This window comes from Onthophagus taurus, chromosome 8, assembly GCF_036711975.1.
Source record: "Onthophagus taurus isolate NC chromosome 8, IU_Otau_3.0, whole genome shotgun sequence".
NCBI classification, from domain to species: domain Eukaryota; kingdom Metazoa; phylum Arthropoda; class Insecta; order Coleoptera; family Scarabaeidae; genus Onthophagus; species Onthophagus taurus.
This window is the reverse complement of record NC_091973.1, coordinates 13664659-13690973: the sequence shown is the minus strand read 5'-3', so window position 1 is coordinate 13690973 and position 26315 is coordinate 13664659. Positions and strand designations below refer to the sequence as shown.

Sequence of the window (26315 nt, the reverse complement as noted above, 5' to 3'; positions counted from 1 at the left end):
CCACCGATGCTATGTGCCATAACCGATTAAAAAAATTATGAGAATTTCCAAGATATTAATAGAAATAATAATAAGTGTTGTTTTACCCCAGAATTAAATGATTCTAGTCCGGAAAACTTTTCGTCAAAAAAAAAAAGAAAAGGTGGGACGCCCAAAAATTGATAACTATCATGGAGTTTATCTACAACATAAACGTTGGTTTCTAATGAGACTAAGAAGGGTTATGCGAGTGGATACCTTTTAGTGGCTAAACAAAGGTTACTTGAAAACAGTACGTTTGCGGATACCCCGCTGAGATTAATCGAGGAATCCAATGAACACAAGAAGGAATAGAATCAAAAAATAGTAGACAAATGTAAAATAAGGTCGAAATTGATAACTGAACCCATGATTAAGTGTTATCGGCAAGATGATGACGATGATGAAATTGAAGATAAGTTTAAGGAAGATAAATTTAAGGAAAATAAACTTATTGAAAATAAATTTAATGAAAATAAACTTAATGAAAATAAGTTTAAGGAAGATAAGGTTAAAGACAAACTGAAACAAGAAAAATTAAAATTGGGTCAAGATAAACGAAGTCAAGAAAATGTTGGTGCAAATCTTCAAAAAAATGTTAAAAATGAAATGAAAGAGATTGACTATCGTTGTCTATTAAAACCGGATGATTTGGTTAAAAAGAGAGTTTTAACAGCAATGGGAGGGTTATTTTACGCGAGAGAATTAAAAACGGTTGAACCGCCCGACGTTTACTCCATAACTTTGGACGGGGACTTTTTTTATTTTAGATTTTGGAAGTTTATCCAAGAAACGAAAAAGAATTAACGGTTGGAACAAGAGTAGTTGCTTATAGGAGTCAAAAATATCGTTGCCTTTATCCCGGAAATGTGGCAGAACCCGATTCATCTACCTCAACATTTCTTTCTGTCTATTGCGACGACGGCGATAACGGAAAAATTCCATTGAAAGACATCCGATTACTCCCTTCTGATTATCCCTTCATGAAATTTGATCCAAATTCTTTATCGAGCTTAAGCAAGAGTAAAAGAAGAACGTTAACAACAGAAAATTCGAGCGGAAAAAATTGGACTCCACCAACACCGAATCAAAAATTCAGGACCAAACGGATTCCTCGACGTTTAATAATATCAATAATGACAAGGATAAAAAGAAAATGGAAAACCCAGAGATTGAAAAGAAGGAGCGAAAACATCGGTGTACCGAGGAAAATTGTCAACACAAAAATAGGAAGCATAAGAAACACAAGAAACATCTTCATAAAGACGATAAAAGCGATGAAAAAAATACTGAAGTACTCAAAATTACTAATGTAGAAATCGATTTCGATTCGAAGAAAAGTTTCGGAAAAATTGATTCGAAGGAAATTAATCAAGAAAAAGATATTAATGATGAAAATGATTTTAATGTAGAATTAGAAGATGATGTGGTCGCAAATCCCGAAGATGAAATTACCATGGAGAATATCGAGGATACTTTGGATGAAAGCAGCAGGTATTTCGAAATAGACCAGCTTAAACAATTAAAAATAAAAATAAATTCATTAATTATAAGTACGAAGGCTGTCACGGCGAGTGTTAATTAAACTAAAATTAGAACTAATACTAGCTCTATCACTAGAACTAACACTAGACCTAGAACTACAAACTTTCGGGTTCAGCCGTGCGTTTTTTGAAAAAATGTTTGACATTTCGGATGCCATGTTGCAGCCTTCTTCAGAAACAAGTTCGAAATGTCACTTCGAATTTGTTTTCTGAAAACATTTTTTCGAAAAGCGCACGGCTTAACCCGAAAGTTTCTAGTTCTAGGTCTAGTGTTAGTTCTAGTGATAGTGCTAGTGTTTGTTCTAGTATTAGTTTAAATTAATTAATTAACTATTTTTTCGTCGATTTCAGCTTTTCTTTTCGACCGCAAGTTCAGATCGAGCCTATATTAGAATCTAAGAAGAATTTTGGGAGATTTTAGGCAATGTGAATTGCCATGTTCGATGGCATCATCACCCAGAAGAAGCAACCGAATACGATATTAAGTTCCTAATTTCCGTAAGAATTAATTTATTTTAATTATTTAATGTAATTAGTTTAATTAAATTCATTTTAGGGTGTATTATTTGAATCAAATTACCAAGATGAGAACGATGTCCAAACGATTTGAAGGAAATGTGACGTTTTGCAATTAGAACAGTATTTTTAAAGAGGATTAAAAAAATGGAAAAATAAAATTTGACGTTGACAACCGGAGTTACTCAAAACTTTATTGTTTAAACTAAATATGGAGTATTTGCACTCCTTTTAATGCAAATTTTGTGAGGATGTCATATTTATTAAGTATAATAGTTCATACCATTAAGCAATTAAAAAGTTATTTTAAAATTAAACGAAATGGTTAGAATTCCGATTATAAACGTCAACTTTAATTTACAATTTTTAAAAAAATTTCATTAAAAATCTTTTAAAATGAATGCAAACACGATTATTTTATCTTAGAAAAGCAACAAAGATCAAAAGAAAACAATTAGTAACATGAAGAATTTTTGAGATAACCCCATCGTGTTTGGAGTCATTCTAGAAGACTTTTCGTGAAGATTACGATGCAAAAATGTTAAATAAATAAACTCACGGCATCTCTTAAAATAGGCATAATGTGGGGCCGATATCTTTGCTTGCCGTCCAAAGTTATGGGTAAACGTCGGGCGGTTCAATCGCTTTCAATTCCCAACGATCGTCAATCTCGTAAAATCATTTTCATTATTAATTACAGCATTAATATCTTTTTCTTCATTAATTTCTTTCGAATCGAAATCGATTTGGTCAATATTAATTTTGACTATTTCAATATCTTTTTCATCACTTTTCTCGTTTTTATGATGATGTTCCCTGTGTTTCTTATGCTTCCTATTTTTGTGTTGACAATTTTCCTCGGTACACCGATGTTTTCGCTCCTTCTTTTCAATCTGTTGGTTTTCCATTTTCTTCTTATTCTTGTCATCATTAATATCATTAAACGTCGAGGAATTCGTTTGGTGACTCTCCTGGATTTCGTAATGATCCTGAATTTTTGATTCGGTGTTGGTGGAGTTGAATTTTTTCCGCTCGAATCTTCCGTTGTTAACGTTCTTCTTTTACGCTTGCTTAAGCTCGATAAAGAATTTGGGTCATATTCCATGAAGGGATAATCCGAAGGGAGTAATCGGATGTCTTTCAATGGAATTTTTCCGTTATCGCCGTCGACGAAATAAACGGAAAGAAACTTTGACATAGGTGAATCGGGTTCTGCCACACTTCCGGGATAAAGGCAACGATATTTTTGACTCCTATAAGCAGCTACTCTTGTTCCGACCGTTAATTCTTTTTCGTTTCTTGGATAAACTTCCAAAATCTAAAATAAAAAAAGTCCCCGTCCAAAGTTATGGAGTAAACGTCGGGCGGTTCAATCGCTTTTAATTCTCCCGCGTAAAATAACTCTCCCATTGCTGTTAAAACTCTCTTTTTATCCAAATCATCCGGTTTTAATAGACAACGATAGTCAATCTCTTTCATTTCATTCTTAACATTTTTTTGAAGATTTTCACCAACATTTTCTTGACTTAGTTTATCTTGACCCAATTTTAATATTTCTTGTTTCAGTTTGTCTTTAACCTTATCTTCATTAAACTTATTTTCATTAAGTTTATTTTCATTAAATTTATTTTCAATAAGTTTATTTTCCTTAAATTTATCTTCCTTAAACTTATCCTCAATTTCATCATCGTCATCAACTTGCCGATAACACTTAATCATAGGTTCAATTTTCAATTTCAACCTTACTTTACATTTCTCCACTATTTTTTGATTCTTCTCCTTCTTGTGTTCATTGGATTCCTCGATTAATCTCAGCGGGGTATCCGAAAAGGTACTGTTTTCAAGTAACTTTTGTTTAGCCGTTAAAAGGTATCCACTCGCATAACCCTTCTTAGCCTCATTAGCGACCAACGTTCATGTTGTCGATAAACTCCATGATAGTAATGAACTTTTGGGTTTCCCACCTTTTCTTTTTTTTATGACGAAGAGTTTTCCGGACTAGAATCATTTAAATCTGGGGTAAAACAATGCTTATTATTATTTTTATTAATATCTTGGAAATTCTTATAATTTTTTTCATCGGTTACGGCACAAAGCATCGGTGGTTCTAATAAATCATTGTTTATTATTCGCTGTTCGTCATGGTGATCGAATTTATCTAAAATAGTGGGAGGTGGGCATAATCTATCACCGATTTCGTCATCAACAATCTTTTTCTGATCGTTAATTTTAATTTTATCATCGATACATTTCTCCCTGACTTATAGTGTTTCGTCGAACACTCTTTATGATCATTCGATTGCTTCTTCCATTTTAACTTAACTAATTCTTGTTGTTTCTCCCGATATTCAGTTTAGTCATCTTTAAGTGTTTTAGTTGTGAATAGTTTCTTATGGTTATGTCTGTTATTGTATTCTTATTGTCTTTTGAAGTGTTTATTAGCTTTTATATCCTCAAGTAATTTTCAATAGTATATAAATTTAGAAAAGCTGAATATATTTACAGTTAATGTGTGATTTTTTAAGCAGCATGTTGAGAATATGTTCTTATTTTGAGTATAAGAACAGTCTAATAAATACCCCCAATCTTCGCATATTTGAATTTCCTGTCCATAATCCGAAGCGACCGGAGAAGTGACAGGTGTGTATACATTGACGGATAATCTAGATGTAGCTACATTCTTCGTTCGATTCTAAAGGGAACATTTTGATATTAAAATGTTGTGCCATGCTTCAATGTTGATACAAAAGTCCATAAATATGGACTTTTATAAATGGCTGCAATTTAGTATAAAAATTTCTATTTTGCGTTCATTCTTACTCGTAGTGTTCTATTAGACAAAAAACTGTTTATTAATAATATTAGGGATGGTGAACCGTTCATTCTTGCCAGTTTAAATAGAAGACCTTTATGCCACACTGAGTCAAATGCCTTCTTGGTATCTAAACGTAATGCCGAATTTTCTTATGCCGGTTTTGCTTAAATGAGTTTGACGTTAGAATTTTAAAAGGGTGAGTAGTGGACATTTTTGATTTAAATTCAAACTGATATGGTGGAATGAACGAATTGACCACAGACAGTAATCTGTTCTTTATAACAATTTCAAAGGTTTTTTCGATACGGATAATGGAGTAATTGGTCTGTAATCCCTCGGAGAGAGTAAGTCGTTTTTTAGGAATACAAATTATTGTTTCTCATTTTCCATTCTTTAGGAAAATATCTGTTCTTGATACAATAATTAAAGACTTTTATTATGTATATATGTACCTCATCATCTAATCTTCTTAAAATATTCCTTGTAATGTTATCCGATCAGGGCGATGAGTTTTTACCATTGTGTAAAACTATACAGAGGGTTCCGTATCTTCCGCATCAGAGCATTATACGGTTGTAGGATACATTATTCTGAAGCGCTCTTTCTAATAAAATTTGTTCGAAATGTTTATAATTATCGCACGGGAACAGTTTAAAGTTATCCGCTATTGGAAAATTTTATTGGAAAGATCGCTTCAGAATAATGTATCCTACAACCATATAATGCTCTGATGCGGAAGATACGGGACAACCTGTAAATGTATGGTGTTGAAATTCATTGTACAGCTCTGTTCAGAATTAATGCGAATCGGCCGCTGTTAGCTCCGACATGACGCTGGTACTGGAAGAAGACAGAGACATTTTTTGTTTCTATTCAACTCTATTTCTGAGACTAAAGGAAGAGAGTAAAATCCAGGTAAAACCGTCCCAGTTTGGAGTGGGCCGAAAAATGGATCACCCTTTTTTTAAATGTGTTAATTGTATTTTATTTTAAATCTTTTTTGATATTTTTAAGCACAACAAATACACGATTTTTTATATGTTCCTCTAATAAATGATTTTAAAGTATTTCTATAAATAAAACGTCAGATAAAAATCTCAGTAATATAATTAATAACTTATAAATAAAACTTCATGAAACTCTCCTTCAAATTTGAAATGGAATTATTCAATATCAAAATTACGTGTATTTATTTCAAACATAAGTATATCTCTTATGTTATTTTAAAAATAAGGCTTTTTCCTTTTTAAAGACAAAAATTTCTTTCTTAAAAATTCTTTCTGTCTTAGAAATTTTTTTGTAATTTATGGCAGTCATAAAAATTCTTGGGGGTGTGCAAAGTGATTTTATGTCCAGATGACAAAAATTTGTTTAGTTGAAATTTGTCTGTTTTGTTTAATACGACATGCCTCGTGTTCTTGGTCAACGAGAGTCAGGTTTGACTACGAGGGGAGCAATTGTTGCACTTCATCAAGAAGGAATAAATAAACGGGAAATTGCCGAACGTGTAGGCTTATCAGTAAGTTATATCAATTACCGTATACGCTCGATTTTCAAATATGTCTGGGCATTTTTTGAAGTTTGTCGTTTTCGTTTTTAAATTCACTTCCTTTCAGTAGGCTGAGTCTTAAAATGCCCCATACAATATTTCGAGAAATTTGTTAATAAATACATATTATATTTTCTGTATATTTTCGTTAAGTTATGTAAAAATCGTGTCTTAATTTAAAAAATACCTACCTTTTTATTATAACAATCGTTCATGAAAATGGGGTTCGTCTTAGAATCGGACGGGGCTGATAATCGAACCTATACGGTAATCTTTTCAGTTCAATTTTCCGAGGGCATGTGCAATTTTTTACTGATAAAAACATTCGTATTTAATAATTATTACATAGATGCATTCTTACTATAGGTGAGTCAAGTATATCGGTGGATTGGAAGATTTGAAGAAAACCGGGAAGTTGGCCTTACAACTTCTAGATCAGGCCGAAGACTTATTCTTAATAATGCTCAGCGAAGGGGAATTGCTGAATATGTCACGGCCAATCCATTTACAACGTCCCCAATTATCAAGGAGAATCAAGGCCTGGAATGTTCTAATCTTACCATCCGGAGAGCATTGCATGCAGAAGGCATTCATAACCGGGTAGCTGTAAAAAAACCCCTAATTACGGAGCAATTGGCTACAACACGGTTACGATTTGCCCGTGAATACCTTGAATATAATTGGGAATCAGTCATCTTCACAGACGAGAAAACCTTCTGTTCGTCGGACGACCATAAAAAATTACTATGGCGAAGAGATAGAAGTCGGTATGATGCTAATCATGTTCAATCTAATACAAGAACTGGACGCATTTCCTTGGGTTATTGGGGATGGATGAGCATTCATGGCCCGGGAAAACTGACCGAAATTCAAGGAAGATTTAATTCGATTGAATATATTCGAGTGCTGGAGGATGTTTTGATACCATCAGTAAGAACCTGGTATCCAGAAGGGATCATCACGATAGTACAAGACAATTCGCCCGTTCATTCTTCAAGAATTGTTCAGGAGTGGTTTGACGACCATAATGAGGTTAGGCGAATACCCTGGCCAGCGCGGTCACCGGATCTTAACCCAATCGAAAATCTATGGGCTTTGGTGGAAAAACAGTTCCATAAAAATGCCAACTTTCCGATTCGCAACGTGGAGAGTCTGCACCGCAGCATTACAGTTGTGTGGGAATTGTTTCGCGGCAAGGATGTATGCGAAAAATTAGTTAATTCGATGTCCACCAGACTGGAATGTTGCATAGAGAATAATGGGTATTATACAAAATACTAATAATATTTGATGTTATAATGGACCTTATTAGACTTACCACAATTAGATTATTATAATATTTATTATATTTTATATGTATAATGTATTATATTTTTTGTTATATATAGGAGTACTATATTTTGTTATATTGATTTATGATTGTTTGATTTTATTATATTAAAATGGTTTGCGATATATTTCAATATATAGTTTATATATAACTTATTATCAATATATACTTTTCATTTCTTTTGAGGTTCGACTTATCGTTCCATTTTATTACCAAAGTAATACAGTACTTATTAGTAATTATTTTCATTTACTACAGGAATTGTGTAAAGTAAATGGATTGCTTATACCTATTTATTTTCTTAATTTTTCTTTGTGATTCAGTCATCTTGGCCATAAATCACATTACCCCGCTTGCCTGTTCGGAACTTTTACAACACTACAGAGCAGGTAAAACCTGGATTGAATGCTTCGTGAACGTAGGTCGTTTCTAGCACAATTTTATGCCTCTACGAGCGGCTCTTTTCGCATTATATCTGAACGGAACTGTACCATTGATCTACTTCCTGGAATTTATGTTTTTCGAAATCATCATCTTCCAAAAATTCGTAGCTTTCTTCCTGATATATGAGTTGTCGCTAAATCAATCTCTGAAGTATACGTGATGTTATTTTCTTTTTGTAATTGGTTAATTTTTTAATTTAATGAAATATTTTTTCCCTTTGGAATAATTTATTTTATCACATGCTTCAATATATTTTGCCGATTTAAATTCCCAAATTAATTTATGAATTGTTTTATTAAAATCATTGAATTTTCTTTTCAATTCGGCGTTCTCAGTTATCCTAATCTCACGATACATTCTTCTTTTCTCTTTTATCAGTCTTATAATGAATGGTGACGGTGGAAACGTTTCTTTTGGGTCGACCACGTTTTCGTTGTGACCGGAAAGACATTTCCCCTAAAGGGAATTTTTATTTATATATAAATTTTTAACTTAATTTTTATTAAACTTAAAATATATAATATAAGAGTTATAGTATATAATAATATAAATATATTTTTATTCTTTTATTTTCGTAAGTAAATTAGCAAACGTTGCTGACCGAAGTCTTCGCACGCACCGAAAATTGCGTAATGCACACCGCGCGCAATGTACGGTTCGCGACCTAAATTAATTGCTTTCAACACTTGATTATTTGTTACGTTAGCATGTAAGAATTTGTATATAAACCCAAATTTTGTATTACTAGAACAGTATATTCGAACAATTCTTATGTTCCACAATTTGTATGCACATCACCGATAAATTTAAAGTATTATTGATATTTTAGTAATGCTCGTTTCATTCCTGGATTAAATTGTAAAATAAAACAGTGTTTCTGAAAAAAAATCAAATTTATGAAGAACCTAAAGAACAGGTTCTTTTATAAAAAACAAAACTTTTTTTTCTGTTTACTACACGGGATAAAATATTTTCTTGCAGCAAGCCTAATTGATTTGATGCAAGACAATCTTAGGTTCCGATATCTGCAAGACAATATTAGATTTCCACAAAGAAAATTTTAGTTTTCGCTTTTAAGACTAAGATGGTTGTAGTTTAATAATAAATTGATCTAAAACGAAAACGTTTTTTATTTTATTCAAGAATATTTATATATTTACTACAAACTTTTTTTAGCTTGTTTGAAAGCATGAATTACTTCATTTAAGAAAATAAGTTTATTACCAGAAATACGTATAGTTGGATTTAAAGAATAAAATTGCTTACTTTAATAATAAATTGATCTCGACGTAAACGATTTTTACTTTATTCTAGAATATTTATGTGTTTCGTTCAAACCTTTTTCATCTTATTTGAAAGTATGAATTGCTTCATTTAAGAAAATATTTCTTTTGTCCGAAATTTGTATATTCTCAATAGAAAACTCATTTTAATGCACTTTAAACCAATATAATCTTAACACAAAACGTAAAAATAAAAGTTATACTTAATCCAAAACAACATTTGATATATCTTTAATGAAAGACAGCAGCTTTCCTCTTCATAGTCTCTCTTGAAAGAAATAGTTGTTAACCGTACAGTACAAGTAAAAGAAAACTATACAAAAAATAAATATTTATTGTCAAAAATGTAAATAATATTTAATGATTATGTACTTTCTAGAGATAATATTAAATGGAAACCAGTTATTTAAAAGTAAAAATTAAAATCAAAAAACAACGACGATATTTATTTTAATGGAGTTTAATATAAAAAGGAAGTAAAAATAATTAACTTAAACGTAAAAACAAACTTAAACTAATTGAATATATAAAGTAAGTTACTTAAAGTAAGGTACAAGTTGCTTATTGAATACTTTATACACAGATGTCGGTGAGGGTATACATAATCCGTTAATTTTAATTTTTTTTTGTGTAATGTTTTAGTAACTTCAAATGCCTTGTAGTGATGATTCGTACAATCTACTAATAAAATATCATAGGTAAAGATAACATCTTTAGTATTAGGAGGATTAATTAATATACGATCGATGATTCCCATATTAGGAAAAGCATTATTTGCATTAATAATTATTACATCTGATATTTTATAGATGATACCATTTTTCTTATATTTATTACAACTCATATAGCCAGGATTATCTAAACAAAAATTTATCACACCATTATTCCCAATATCAATTTCATCATAAAATCCTTTTTGAGATAAAACTTTATAAACCATGCTTAATTGAATACGGTTTGCTATACTGTACGGCAAATTTTTACGACTGGTAATATTTTTTGCGTTACTTTGCAATTGTTTGTGTTTTGCTTCAAAACGTATAGTTGATAACTGGTGAAGTGGCCCTACTATATTTATTATACGTTTATAATGGAGCAAAAAATGATGCTTCGGCTTCAAAGAACATTTAAATAAAGTTATGTATAGTTTGTGATGCTCTGTTATCAAAACAGCCAATTCTTCAGATTGTGTTTCATTTATAGAATATGACGTTAGTATTTCAGTAATGTTCAAAAGTTTCAAATAAAACTCCCATACCTTATCAGAGATTGGTACTAATTCTCCTATAATAAATCTAAAATTTTTTACAAGTGTTAACATTTCCGTTGCGGACATTATTAAACATTTATTTTTCACGTGATTTTTGGAAATATAGGGAGGGACATTTTTCTCAAAGTGACTAAAGGGAAAGTATTTTATCCTAGAATTTAAAGTTGACAATGAAAAATATTCATATTTTATACAGTGCTTAATAATTAACCCCATATCGTATCTGTGTACGCCCTCAAAAACATCATGCGTAATGTCACAAGATAAGTTTTCGTAAATATGAAAACTATTTAAATCGTTCCAGATACATTTACTTTTTACTCCAAATGAATTTCTTTCTAAATATTCTAAATAGTTGTTTATGTTATTAACACCAACTGCATTCTCAGAACATTGTTGAGCTGCCATTTGTTTTGATGAAGTGCAAAATCTGCTATAATAATTTGAATTGAAACTCTCGGTATAACCCAAAATTGAATGTAACCCTAAATTATCTCGAATAAGGAACGTCAAGATAAAATACACTTGTTGTTGTTTATTTTCTATTGTCAAATTAATTCCTTCATTTTCTAGAAACTGAAGTTCATTTAATAAGGGCCTAAATGTATTATCATTACCAAATTGTTCTCTATCTTTACTGTTAAAGATTTGAGCTAAAAATATGTTTTCAAGTCGACTGGAGTAATCAGATGGTATTGCAGCAACAGTATAATAAACTGCACCTAGTTTGTGAACACCGGAATGACTACCTAATGGGTTGCCACATTCGAAATCATCAAAATATAATATAAGAGGCAATATAATCTTGTTTTTATACTTTGCTTTTAAATGTTTCCAAAAATTGCATTGTGTAAAATGTGTAATTTTATTTGTGGAATCTGTGTGTTCTAATTCGACAAGATAATTCGTAATAGTTTGGTAAGTACCGGGAATTTCGAGGAAGAGTTTCAAATTTTTTCTCATCGGAATTAAATATGATGTAACATTTTTAATCATCATTGTAGTGTTATTCTTTTGCCGTGCCACGTCAGTATCAAATCCTATAATGTGTTCAAATGGTTTTAAAAGAATGTTAGAATCAGAAAATAGTTTCATTCTTTTATGTTCTGTAAATAAATCAAAATTCTGGAAAATATTTGAAAAATTATTGAGTGATACCCTAATGTTTCTAATAGAATTACTAATATTTTCAGTGTTCATTTGAAAAACAATAATTTCTTGCAAAATATCAATAATTTTTGGCGACACCAAATTATCCACATCTTCAATAATATCTTGTATAGTACTTATCGGTAAAGATATGCCGTTTTAGGTTTAGTGGATATAAAATCGTTATTTTGTGTATGAATTCTTGGATTATGTTTTGTATTTTCACATTTGATAAAATGGTGTTTTAGGAGATGTTGTCTGAACGACTCTTTAAGGTCGAAATAACGTTCACATCTAGAGCATCTGAAGTTACTTGTAACCTTATGCACATATTTTATATGAAACGTGAATTTTTTTAAATCAAAAAAAAATTTTTTACAGCATTCCATTGTTATTGAAACCAGCGTGCGTGCACTGGGTCAATAAAGGAACGGTCGATATTTAATTAAATATTAATTTTTTTTTAAATTGTTTGTAATCCTAAAATACTTTGATAAACTTGTCTGATCTATAAGTGACCCAGTACACACATAGTGTTTCGAAAAATATAGTGTACATACGCAGGATTAACAAATTAAACAGCAAATTTCTTCACAAAGTGCATAACATGTGGAATAGGTTTATCAAAAGAAGTTGAAATGTTGTATAAATATTTCTGAATTACATACCAAATGTGTTGGCTTGGCGATGGATGCTTGACATTCATTACATGAAAAACTTTGAATAATAAATCCAATCCTTGTAGAAATGAGATGCACTTGTATGTAATGTTATCAATAACGAGATCAGTAGCTTCTATTTCTCGTATAGTGGGTCCTACCAAAAGAAAATATGGTTGTAAGGTATATTTCCGATTTGAAGCGGTGTCTTGCTCTTTTTGTACTGCTTCAGCAACATCTCCAAAATCCTAAAAAATACAATGTTTACTATAGGTACACAATTATGGAGACATTATGTACTTTCACTAAAATGTAGATGCTTCTGCGACACTCTGATGATGAAAATTTCCAATGGTGACCGTTACCAAGGTATATGCGCCCTTTTGGAGGACAAATTGCACACAATAAATTTATTTCGCATATATGCCTGGTATCTGTAACAGCAAAATTATTTCTTCAGATACTAAATACATTGTACATTGTTTTATCATACCATTGCTTATACTTTCATTATCTAGTAGTTGAATATTATCATTATTCCGTTCCTCTTGTTTAGCTGTATTAACTACAAACTCGAAAACTTTTGTCCAATTTGAAAAAATGTGGTTCGACTTTTCGAAGAGTTTATTGAAATCCAAGTTAATCTAGTAAAACAGTAAACTGTGAACTCTTATATAGTATATCAAAATTTACTTACCAATTCTTCAGCAAGAGGGTCTTTTAGTATCGGCCATGTTTTTAGAAAGTCAGCGACTGTGATTTGGTTTGCTTTCCTTCTTGCGTCAAATGTTTTATTCCAATTCTCTATAATTTCCAGCCATGGCTCGGAAAAATTTTTCAGAAAGGCAATAGCTCCATCAAGATTTTCTACTAAATAATAGCAAACAAAATAGTCACGATTTGTGTTGTTCATAATGGTTCACTATCGATGTCCCATAAGGAACCGCCAGAAGAAGTTCTTTTAAGTTTAGTGTTGGAAAGTTTTCTCCACAGACTTCTCTTATGTTTTGTAAGCCAATAAAACACGTTTGAGTGTTATAAGAGGGCACTATACTTATATCACGAACTTCCGGAGAATCAACCTCTTCATTGGAGAAAATAGAACTTTATAGGAATAAATAAATTAACAATAACGTAAATCAAAAACGTACTTGTATTTACCCCTCTTTCGGCTGAAATTACCACGTAATGTTTAAAAAATTTCTTTCTGACTCCTAATACGGGTATCAATTCCTTAATGTCCTCATCCGTTAAATTATCGAACGTTTCTTTGTCTACTTTTTGTGCTAACGATATAAATAAATTATAAATATTTAGAAGACAGAAAATGTTAACAAAACAGAACAGAACATGTTATTTAAATTATTTTTTTTTTAATTCCATTAAAAAAGTGAACTATTTTCATTAATTTTGAAAAAGGTTGATGACGTCACGCATAATGAAGAAAACCTACTTTTTTTCATCAGATGAAAAAAATTACACTTCAAACATCAAAATTAATGAAAAAAAGGTCCACTTTTTAATGAATCTTTAAAAATTATTATTATTTTATTTTGGGCATTTTAATATTACCCAAATTTAGTTTAATTTATTGTGTAAATACAAGTATTTTTAATTTATTTCTTAAATATTTCCTTTCCATGGGCAAGTAAATTACCAGATATAGCAAAATAAGTTACAGACTCGTGTTAACCCTCCGCATACGACGTGGGGTATCATATACCCCAGCTTCAGGAAAACTGAAAAAATTGAAAACTAGGTGGGGTATGTCATACCCCACATAGTATGGCATGTGAGTTTAATTCACCTCGTATGCGGAGGGTTAATAATCATTTCTGCAACAATTTATCTTGAAGTTTGATACTTTCCGTAGGAATTGTTTGTTTAAATAAAGTTTAAATAAGTTAAAAATAAAATCTACTAAATAAATTTTCAAGAATTTTTGTAAAATATTCATATGGCCCGGTACAAAACGAACCATTATCAGATTCACCCTTCACTTTGAGAATAAAATGCGAATAAGATAACTACTCCCAAAAAAAAAACGAGACCGGTTTCGTTGGTCGCGAAATTTAATTATTTATAATCTGTGAGATTGATCCAAATGTCGACCTCCTACGATTACGTGTTATCAGGATATCACTGTTTCACATAATGAAAATCTGACGAAAAAAATCAAACAAATAAAAATACTAACGTATTTATCACACTTCTTCTTCTTTAGCAATTTCAAATTTTCCCGATGAACGGTACCCGTGCAAAAAATTACAAAGTAGAGCTTCTTCGGCGATCGCTCGATATCGCGTACATTTTTTCATTAAATCTGTGATAATTACTATACGAGTGAGAGGAAAAATATAAAATTAGCACAGTTTATAAATAGTTAAATTTCGCGTCCAACGAAACTGATCTCGATTTTTTTTCTGGGGAGTAATTTTTATTGTTCACATTCAAAGTGTGAGGTAAAAACTGTTAAATCCGACAATAACACACATGATTTTACAACTAAAAATAACATTTAATTAAAAACAATATCAACATTATAATAAAGAATATATTAATTTTTCCATCGAAAGTAAAATAAATAGAAACATTTTTTAATATTATTCTATCAATCCAAGTGACGTAACCGTGGCGCCATCCGTAGCGTCGTATGACATCATGCATCTGCACACATTAGATTAAACACGTCTAAACCGGAACTCCATGATAGAAAACAGTGGTCTATTATGTATTATTGTTATTCAAAATATGTATTACCTTGTTAATCGTTAAAATGGACGGTATATTAATTTTTTCATCGAAAATAAAATATTTAATGCCGACGTCGCCGTTTTACACAGAATACCATTTTGTCGATAATGCAACGTAATCGTGGCGTGCCATGGCGCCACTTTATACCATCGTCAAATATACCGTACGTGCCACGGGGTTCCCCTATTCCGCGAGCAACCGCGACTGTTAAAGATTTACCCTTTACACAAAGATTTAATTAATTACTTATTATTAAATCATTGTTTTATAATATCAAACTGATAACGAATTCATTAGTACAAAATACATACATACCGCTAACCGATACAACTATTTTTGGAGATTCAGTATTTAAAAAGAATTATATAGGTACATCCCTACTTACCTTTAAAGACATCAGTTAATTCTTGTAAATTCCACTCACTTAATTTTTGTATGACGTAAGTGTCCATATTAAAAATTTAGCATGGACCATCAATACCATCACACGTCGCGGAACGGCTAGAAATGAGCCACTCCTCCTTAATCTTTTCAGGTATGCCAAACAAGATCAAGTTATTAAGTCTGAAATACTGCTAGAGCCGTGTAGGCATTCACTGTAAGTATTATTTATGGAAGATTATCATAATTGCACCTCCTCTAGTTTTTGTAATTTGGAAGCGCCAGTTTCTGTATTGAATGGCATGATCTGTCTTCAGTTCGGTTTCTGTAAGTAGGGCTACATAACTGTCATTTTGTTGTAGACAATTAAGGATTAGATGTTTTTGTTGTTGAAGTTGTTCACATTAGCATATATTACTTGAAGACGATTTTATGAGATGTTATTGTATTCATTCTCCTGTTCGGCGGTCGATGAATCTGATGGTTGCTGTATGTAGCCAGGCTCAGTAGGTAAGATCTCTGTTATTTGCATCATCGTTTGGTTGCCGTTGATCGGGGCCGTTGCGGGAGGGGAGTTTGTATCCAGACGATCAAGCATTACAATGTACGCACAGTTACTGAAAATGTTTAGGAAGATATCGACGTTAAAGTTTTCGGTGAAGCGCGCTCTGAGTTTCCCAATCAGTTCTTGTCTATTTGAGTTGATAGGTTTGTTACGTAGTGGCTATCCAAAAATTGTTGTCCGCATAGACTATATCCGAAACTAAAAGAGATAGAAAAAAAGTTGCTTGCATGTCATGTTCTTCTTTGTCGAGAAATTGCTAATGTCGAAAACTCCGAACAGCTATCGTCTTTTGTTTTCGCTCTATCGGCAAAAACTGAAACATTTTCGAAACAAACAACTCGAAGAAACTTTTGAAGCAACTCACTTCGAAAAAGTTTCTGAAGAAGGTTGCAACATGGCATGCGAAACGTCAAACCTTTTCTTAAAAGACGCACGGCAAAACCCGTAAGTTTCTAGTGTTAGTTCTAATTTTAATTCAATTCACACCGGCATTGAAAGCCTTCGTACTTATACAGGGTGTATCTGAATGACTGCAACAAACTTCAAGGGGTGATTCTTTAGTGAATTTTAAGGGTACTTTGATATATGAACCATGGGCGAGTTCGGCTCCCCTAAGGAGCTACACCCCTCCAAAAATGGCGGAAAATTTTGGATTAATTTGTTTTTCTCAAAAACCATAAACGCTAGGAAAATGAAATTTGGGGAATATGTTTAACTCATAATAGGGCATGTTTTGACCCTACTTGTACTTTCAACCTACCCTTCTAAACTACTAAACGTAACCTTGCACAGTTTAGGGAAGGGCTGGCGTCGAGTTCTAACCACTCTTTAACAACGTCACTCGACATCACCGTTGCAACATTAACCGTTGAAATGAAAAAAGCAGAATTCATTTTGTCTTCTTTACATACTAATAACTTCCCTTCCTAGCTAAAAAAGATGTCCGGTAGCAACAACTTCGGGAGGGTGCTCACGTTGGAGCGAAGAGTTGCGTCTTTGGAGGTCAAAGTAGATACCCTGTTTCAGCTGGTAGGCTATATCTATAATCTTTTTTGCACGTTTTTAATTTCATAATCTTCTTAGGTAAACAGTATTGTCTCAGAGTCGGCAGTGGTGAGAGGGCAGGTGCATGTTCAAAACATGCACATACACCATTGTTCGACTGGGATAGAACCTCCGACACCGACACCTGCAGCGCCTCCGCCCCCGTATGAAGTGCGGGATGAACAGGAAGAGGAGGAGGAGTGGTAACCATTTTTCCTCCTCTTCCTTAGGTTAGGTTAGGTTAGGTTATGTTAGGTTAAATGGTTAAGGTATTATACTTATTTTTATTATTATTATTATTATTATTCTTCTTCTTAAATATATGTATATATAGTTTCTTTTGCTATATTTTCATTCAGTCTTATCCAATTCATTTAGTACGAGAATCATGATCGACGAGAAATTAAAATGTTTACCGCAACTTCTAACACTGCCTATAGTAAATTTTAGTAATGGTTCGGTCGAAGAACACTTTACAAGACACAGCAATTTATTTGGTGGAAAATGTAAGCGAGGTTTAATTGTAGGACCCTCAGGTGTCGGAAAAACAAATGCTATGTTATCGCTTTTAGTTGCACGTAATGGGTTGCGCTTCCTAAACTTGTACTTATGCTCTAATTCGTTATACCAAAATAAGTACGATTTTTTAAGACGTTTAATTGAACCTATAAAAGATTGCGGTTACTATGAATTTTCTAATATAGACGAGTTCATTCGACCGGAAGATGCGAAAGAATATTCGGTAGTCGTATTTGACGATGTTTCCTGTACAGGTCAAAATGTCATTAAGGAATTTTTTTCGTATGGTCGACATAAAAACATTGATTGTTTTCTAATTTGTCAAAGTTATAGTGCAATTCCAAAACAATTAGTTCGCGATAATTGTAACTTTTTGGTGTTATTTAAACAAGACTTAACAAATTTAAAACACGTATTTGAAGATCACATAATGAGCGATATGGAGTTTCATCGGCTAAAGGAAATTAGCGATGCTTGTTGGGAGAATAGACACGGCATCCTAGTTATTGATTTAGATTGTAGTGTATCTAAGGGACGTTACCGTAAGGGTTTTGATAAATTCATTGAAGTTTAAAACTAACGACTTCAGCTGTACAGTTCGTAGTAACTTCACATACATCATACAATGAACAAGACGATAGCTGCAGAACTTATCGCGGCACGAGAAGTCGTGAGAGACAAAATTCGTTCTTTAAAAGAAGACTTAGAGGAGTCAAGGATTCGGTCGGAAACCGCATATGCACCCATCGCAAGGCCCTTACAGGATATTGTCGCAAAACTTGACACTGCGCCTTTACTATCCATTCCAAAACGAAGTTTATCTCCAAAAGAAGAAAAATTGATATCTAAGATACAACGCTACTCGCCGGATATTTCTGACGTACCAGCTAAAACCGAGACCGAATATTTTATTCGAAAACCGAAAGTTCCATTAAAAGAACAACGACGAAAATTTGCTACATCGACTCCTGAAAAAAGGTTGGTATCTTCTCCCACGTCTTCTCCTCTTGGTCCATTAGCTCATGCAGAAGAAGAAGTATATGAAGTTCCGCCGGGCGAAGAAGAAGAACTCCTCGATTCTAGCGAGGATACCGGAGCTCTTATTTCGGACGCACATAATCGAATAGAACGACTTAAAGATGAAATAGAAGAAAGATTGGAGTCTCCAGAGGTACAAGCCGCTTTGAGTCAGTTTCATCCTTTGCCCAGAACGTATATTGTTGGTTTAACAACTGATTTAAAAGATGATTATGATCGTTTATACGGTATTCGCGAAACTCCCGAAGGTTTCTACATTGGAGTCAGTCCTGTTCACTTTGAGGATCAGGATATTCACGTTGGAAACTTCAAATATACGGGAACCGTTGGTTTATATGATTTACTATTTAAAAACGAACCGGGCAAATTTACAATTCAGGACATGCGCAACTACAAAGATATCTTACTACGTTCAAATGCTCCGTACATTAATTACATTCCAGAGGCAGGTATGACTACTGAGGACGACAGTGGGAAATTTCAGAATATTATCAAGCCTATCGTTGAAGGTAACAAACCCAAGGTGCATTGGGCTAAATACTGGCCGAATCCGAAGAAAAAAGTCGGTGGTGCATTACAAAAACAAGTCGTTCCTGGGGCTCTTATCGAATACGAGTATTGGGACGATCCCAACGAACTTGTCGACAGACTGCGTTTGTTGATGGCCTCGCAAACTGCAGGTCATTCTGCACATGTCAATGAAATATCATCAATAATATCGGAGCTAACAGAGGCCGAGATTATACGTTAAAATATTATCATAAATATACGTCTCTCACATTTTTTGTTTTAAAACACCGACGTTTGTGAACTAGAGCAGATGAGTTTAAGCAAGTTCGGAAAACATTCGTCTAGTATGACGATCGATAAGTTTGGTAAACACGTACACGGACACAACATTGCTGCTCATTTTAATAAACGTGAAAACTTACAACGATATTTCAAACAACCAACTATACTTACGTTTAGCGGAGATGGAACTACGGATACAACGGATAATTATTACATTATTCAAAATTTAGGTTACGTAAGTAAATATATAAACTTTTTATATATTGGTGAAATAGTGAAATACCGATTTGAAGGAGACGTTGAAATGATTATTAACGGGAGTATCTTCGATCCAAATAAAAAGTTAAATGTTCTCTTCTTTGGAGATAAAATAGTTTGCAAACCCACAACGAAGACCACTTTACTCAAGAAACCATTTATGGTAGAACTGCTCATTGAAATATCCAGAAAATGAGCGATATTAAAAGGTCCGTCGTAAACGAGTTGCACGCGTCCGCGAGGAAAAAGTATAAACGCAGACGTGTTATTATAAAAGGTTTAACGGACTTATTTCAAGCTGATTTAGTGGAGATGATACCTTATTCAAAAGCAAATGGTAATTTTAAATATATTCTAACAGTTATTAATGCTTTCTCAAAGTATGGATGGGCTTTACCACTAAAAAACAAAACTGGCAAAGAAGTTACGCGAGCTATGGAAACAATTCTATCGGAAAAGCGGAAAAACATACCGAAGAATCTGCAAACGGATAACGGAAAAGAATTTTACAATGAGGATTTTAAAAAGCTCATGTCACGATATCACATCAATCACTACAGTTCATTTTCCAATTTAAAGAGTTCTATTGTTGAACGGTTTAATAGAACAATAAAAGAAAAAATGTGGAAAGAATTTAGTATGCAAGGTAACTATCGTTGGTTGGAATTGCTTCCCAAATTAATTCTGGATTATAACAACCAAGTTCACAGGACGATAGGAATGAAACCTAGCGAGGTAAATAACAGAAACGCATCGACACTGTTAAAAACTGTATATAATTACATAAAAATTGTCGATCCTTATACCAAAAAATTTAATGTCGGTGATCACGTCAGAGTGAGCAAGCATCGACACGCCTTCACCAAAAACTATACTCCCAATTGGTCTAACGAAGTGTTTACAATACATTCTGTTCGTAATACTTTCCCAACAACATATCTGCTCAAAGATGCATCCAATGAAAAAATTATGGGTGGTTTTTATCGAGAGGAATTACAAAAAGTTAAATATCCTGACGTCTACTTGGTGGAAAAAGTGCTACGGCGAAAAGGAAATCAAGTGTTTGTGAAATGGTTAGGATTAGGTCCGTCTCATAATTCTTGGATCTCAAAAACTAACGTTCTTTAAAACGTATAAAGACCTATTTAAAAGTTTACAAGACTTTATTAACAATCGAACATTACAAATACATTATTATTATTATTCTTTACAATTTTTTATAAATTAAATTAAATTCATTTATTCGCATTCAATCTTTTTATCAACCAATGACCCCACGCCAAAGTATTACATCCGTTCGGTAATATGTATCGTTTATCATCGCACGATGAAAGAGCAATTTTATTCTTTAATTCGGTATACATAGTATGAAATTCTGACTTAAAAATGTACATTTTTTTATGAACCGATCCGCCACATTCAACCACACGTTTATAATCGGTCACGCTTAAATGTTTATCTATAACATATTTCTTTACTCCTTTAGCCTTCTTTACATTATCATTCAACAAGGTGATGCAGTACGCCTTAGCTCCTGTTCCAACAAATGACGTTATGCACCTGTTTGGATATTCATCTTTCATTCTTCCCAACACAGATCGACCGCGAGGTATATTGTGTATATTCTCTAACGGATAATTGGACGTGTCAAAAAATTCAATATTTTCTTTTATATCCTCATATACATTGGGAGTAGTAATTTCTAGGATTAGGGAATCAGTATCGGTGTATAAAAGTGTTATGTTATTTCCATATTTAACTTTTAAGTAATCATAGAAGAAGCTGTACATTACGGTTTTCGAAAGCTCTAATATACTGAAACCCACATACAGCGGTTTGCAATAACGAACTTCCGCGACGTTCAATTGAACGGCTATCAAATTATCGCAAAATATTTTCGAAGATTTAAAATTTGGTTTAGCTATTAGGGCTTCCACGCCCGGTTTCTTATGACGACATTCCCAGTGGGTAACTAGTCTTATATCCACTCGCTTTTCCACATTTTCCATTGTCTTACCGTATACGATGTTATTCATTGCTTTGTAATGATTTTTTTCAAATTCATTCTTAGCTTTCGCACGTTTATCGGAATTGAAATCGATGTAGCTCCGCATCCAGTTGGATTGTTTAAATTCTAATACTCTGTAAATCTTCGTTAGTTTCAATCCGAACTTGATACACTGCTTTAGATTCACGTAATGAATGATGTATTTTGTTTTATTTTCCAAATTTGCTATTAACTTTGCATTTTTTGAACCTGGGGGTACAATCCGTTCTGGACAAAATGGCAAATCGTTGTGTTCATCATGTATTGCTTCCGGATACTCTAAATCTACCTCGAACACGTAACCCTTTTCGGAATCGTCTTCCGTATTGTAAATATCTAACTTTTGAATCTCTTCATCTGATAGCCATCGAAATCCCCCCGTCGGTAATTTTCGTCTCATTGCGTGTCCATACAAATTCGTAGCGTCGAGATACAAAATATAAGATGGGTCTTTGGTTTCATCAAATTCCATCATTAATTTATTGTTAGCCTTCGCACTGCGTTTAGTGCACATACTTAATCCACCGCGAATACCATTTTTAAAGAAGTGTAACATGTCTATGTCCGTTAATAATTCTAATTTTACCCCTGTCATTCGTAATAATGCATCCCAACCGAAGCCCGGCGCTGTGAAGTAATGACATGGATCTAAAGAGTAATACTTCATCGAGATGGTTCGGAAATTCTCAAATACGTCCGCCAAAAGTAAAACGTCAGACGTTAAATAAATGTCGCTATATTCGCCTAAAGTGCGACAGTTAAATAAGTTCCACACCGTTTGTGCACGACAATAATTTTCTTCGGTTATACTATCGTCGCATAAAGTATTGTAAAAACTACTTCGATCTGGCAGAGCGGTAAGATTCAGCTTTTCGAATGAATCCACAAAGGAATACGGAAAAACTCCTTTCTGACGTATAAGTCGAAACTGTTCTTCGTTCCTAAAATATTTTCTGATTTGAACGCATTGGTTGTCTTCCAAAAATGAACCCAACTTCTCTAGCGATAAAGCCATAAACCTAAATGAATCCACAAATCTCAATTTCATATGAACCCGCCTTAGCTTTCCCTTGCTGTCAATGTTTTCTCCTACGATAATTTTTTTCGAAAATGATATATACTTTTCTTTATTCTGTGCTATAACGTCCACGTCTTCTTCTTTTAATGCCATATCTTTCACAAACATATGACAATCGTAGTTCGAAAGATTGTGAAAGAATATCGGTATGAACTTTGGTAATTGATAATTGATGTTACATACAGCATGTGCGGGTCCTCTATACAACCCAGTTAGGTGATCATGATCGCACACTTTATTACCTTCTTTTATTTTGTGCGAACAAATGTGACAGATATCCTGCATCTCATGTATTAATCTATCAATAGGTGGTAATGGGAGCATTTCTTTTGGTTGGCTTAAATAATTTTTGTATATATTCAGAACGTCATGTTCCAACTTGCTCATGAAAATTTGAGCAGCATTACATCCGCGATATATTTCAAACTTCGACAATGATTCGTCATATGAACATTTTATATAATATGCAAATGCATAAGGTTCGTGTTTGAAACATTTGACGGAGTATGAATTATCATCGTTAAGTTCTGTTGCTTCCGCATCGGCGATCGGTTTCTGTAATGCTTCAAAATCTGCATACACCACGAACGGTATTTTTAATTGTCGTTCAAAATTTTCGAACTGTAGTATATTTTCCTTTTCTTCATTTCCATATTTATTTATTTTCAAATTTGTTGTTGGTAAAATTGCCCTTACCTTGCTGCAATCGTCACTTTGATGACGGATAAGTTTATTTTCTGACGTAAAGAATACCAAGCATCCGTCGCAAATATACTTTTCATGACCATTCTGCGATGCTTGCGATGATAGTAATCGAGACAGATTTTTTATCCAACAATAGTGACTATTCCCGGAATCATTTGTAACCAATAATAAATTTATATGTCTTTCTTCTTTTTGTCGACATATATACATTGTAATTATGTCATAATTCATAACACCGTCTTTAAAATACTCATTTATTCCATATACATTAATAGATAGTTTGTTCTGCTTTTCAAATACAGGTATATCTCGTAATTTAACTGGAAAAACAATATTTGAATAGTCTAAGCCGCAGTCTAGGTAATTCGGATACGAAGATGTCCTCTGTGGTAAACCGTTCGGTTCATGTAGTGCGGATGTTACAGCCCATGCAAAACATGCATCATCCGCGTTTTGTATATTTATCACAGCACGCTTTGCTTTTATTTGTGATGGTAGATCGATGTAATTAGATGCTCTGATAGGATTATATTTGTTTAAATTTAACTCCATATAGAGAATTTGCATTAAAGTCCATCCTAAATAAAATATTGAAACATTTATTTTATAATATATAGGTATATTATGTCACATTACGCTTACCTGAATCTCGTTCCTGGAATTCTGACATTTTTGATGAAATTTCATCAATAAATTCCTTATATATTTTATACAGATCCGACGCTAATGATACTACCTTATTTTTCGTATTGAATGATTTTATTTCACAGTCTTCCTTTGATTGTAAAAAATACAAACCAAAACATTCCATATTTAATTTTACATTTCGGTGAATATCGATTGCGCTTTGTATTAGATTTAGTATTTTTTCTCGAATTCTATGAGAAAATTCATCCAAATCCACAAAAAAACCTTCTTCACTTATTCGATAACTGACAATTTTGTCACCGAATGCTCCAGCTATTCTCTCCACTCCGTCATCGATTATAACAAAAGCGTTACGCTTGTGTGCGTTGCTTCGTAAATGTGCAGAGTAACATTGTCTATTTACATAATCATCGCAAGCCTCACATTTTACTGCTTTTGGAATTTGCGGTGCGTCAAGCTTGATTCTCTTGCCAATACAAGATAATCGTTGATGTCTTTTTAAATTGTCAACTCGAGTAAAACTTTTTCCACAATCCTCACACACGACCATTTTACAATTTAATGTTGTACACTTCTACTTGTTATGAAAGAACTACGTCAATACCACATTTCGCAGGCGTTTATAAACCCTCACCGCTCCTGAAACTTATTGGGGAGGAGGAGGATGCATCGAGTGCGTTTGTATACATGTATATTTATAACTCCGTATACCTCTGCATAATAAATTAAAAAAATATCTCGCAGGTAGATCATGACTCACTTACTAGTATTAAGTTAATTGACCTCCTCCTCGAACGTATCCCCCCAAAAAATTTGCCGATTCAAGAACCTCCTCGCATATTTTAAAGCTCCGTATACCTTTACACAATAAATTTTAAAAAATATCCCGCAGGTAGATCATGACTCACTTATTTGTATACCTACATGTCCCAAAACCGTATACCTTTGTGTACAATAAGTTAAGAGATATATCGAAAACATTACCAGTTCATTGAGAAGCGTCGAAGGATAAACATAGTAATTGTTTTCATCTAGGTAAACAGGTTACATATAAAGATAAATTTTTAATAACATAACCTAAATAAAGATACATTTTTAATAAAGATAAATTTTTAATAATTTCGTCAAAATAACATGACCTTCTCAAGTTAATTGACCTCCTCCTCTCTTCATCGAATCTCCTCCGACCCTCAAAAGAATCGCCGATTCAAGAACCTCCTCTCCTCATCGAACCTCCTCTGACCCCCAAAAAATTTGCCGATTCAAGAACCTCCTCCTAGAACGCAGGTTCGAGGAGGAGGTTCTTGAATCGGCGAATCTATACTACTTATGTATGACTTTGGATGCTGTTCTGCAATCTTCACGATAACTCCTGGCTTCCATTTCTCTCCTTTTTCCAACTGCACTATTACTTTGTCATTAATATTTAATTCTTTTAAGTCTTTTGTCTTATTATTGTATGCTTCCTTGGTTCTTTCTTTTTCCATTCTCATTGTGTTTCTATATTCTTTTGTATTATAATGTGGTGTTAATTTTGATTGTGACGTGGGAATATATCCTTTTATAACTCTACCAAATAATAGATGTGAAGGCGAAGGTAAATTATGGTTCAAAGGTGAATTTCTGTATTCTAGCAAAGCTAGGTAAAAATCTTTATTATCAAAATGTGCTTTTTTCATTAAATTTTTTATTATCTGCACCTGCCTCTCTATAAATCCATTCGATTGCGGATATCTAGGTGAACTTGTTCTGTGATCGATTTCCCATTCATTCAAAAATCTAATAAATTTAAAATTAACGAATTGAGGACCATTATCTGTGTATATCAAATCAGGTTTTCCATGCCTGGAAAAATTTTCCTTAAATTTGTTTATCACAATTTCAGCTGTAGTGTTGTTATTTAAGTCAC

The 26315-nt window shown here is 33.0% G+C and overlaps 2 protein-coding genes and 1 long non-coding RNA gene across 3 annotated transcripts; 2 read left to right on the top strand and 1 right to left on the bottom strand.

The window, feature by feature from the left end:
• Positions 1-387: 387 nt before the first annotated feature.
• LOC139431215 (protein winged eye-like) lies at positions 388-2197 on the top strand. Its single transcript, XM_071198853.1, has 4 exons — positions 388-747; positions 789-1137; positions 1188-1512; positions 2119-2197. The coding sequence occupies exons 1-4, from the start codon at positions 388-390 to the stop codon at positions 2195-2197; spliced, it is 1113 nt and encodes a 370-aa protein (XP_071054954.1).
• A 14869-nt stretch (positions 2198-17066) lies between these two features.
• Positions 17067-17658, top strand: LOC139431147 (uncharacterized). Its single transcript, XR_011641447.1, has 2 exons — positions 17067-17306; positions 17361-17658. It is a non-coding gene; the product is annotated as an uncharacterized lncRNA (long non-coding RNA).
• A 3414-nt stretch (positions 17659-21072) lies between these two features.
• Positions 21073-25242, bottom strand: LOC139431106 (uncharacterized). The gene is made up of 2 exons (XM_071198689.1): positions 24401-25242; positions 21073-24336 (listed from the first exon to the last, which is right to left on the bottom strand). Exons 1-2 carry the CDS (start codon positions 24954-24956, stop codon positions 21164-21166), a joined length of 3729 nt encoding a protein of 1242 aa, XP_071054790.1. The 5' UTR covers positions 24957-25242; the 3' UTR covers positions 21073-21163.
• Positions 25243-26315: the final 1073 nt, after the last annotated feature.

What these genes read in the sequence shown, in the direction of transcription:
- LOC139431106 (XM_071198689.1), bottom strand. Translation starts at nt 24,956, where the DNA reads ATGGTCGTGTGTGAGGATTGTGGAAAAAGTTTTACTCGAGTTGACAAT. An exon ending in ATTCCAGGAACGAGATTCAG is followed by an intron (nt 24,337 to 24,400) that starts GTAAGCGTAATG and finishes TATTTTATTTAG; the next exon opens with GATGGACTTTAATGCAAATT.
- LOC139431215 (XM_071198853.1), top strand. Translation starts at nt 388, where the DNA reads ATGATTAAGTGTTATCGGCAAGATGATGACGATGATGAAATTGAAGAT. An exon ending in GACCAAACGGATTCCTCGAC is followed by an intron (nt 1,138 to 1,187) that starts GTTTAATAATAT and finishes TGGAAAACCCAG; the next exon opens with AGATTGAAAAGAAGGAGCGA. An exon ending in ACTTTGGATGAAAGCAGCAG is followed by an intron (nt 1,513 to 2,118) that starts GTATTTCGAAAT and finishes AATTCATTTTAG; the next exon opens with GGTGTATTATTTGAATCAAA.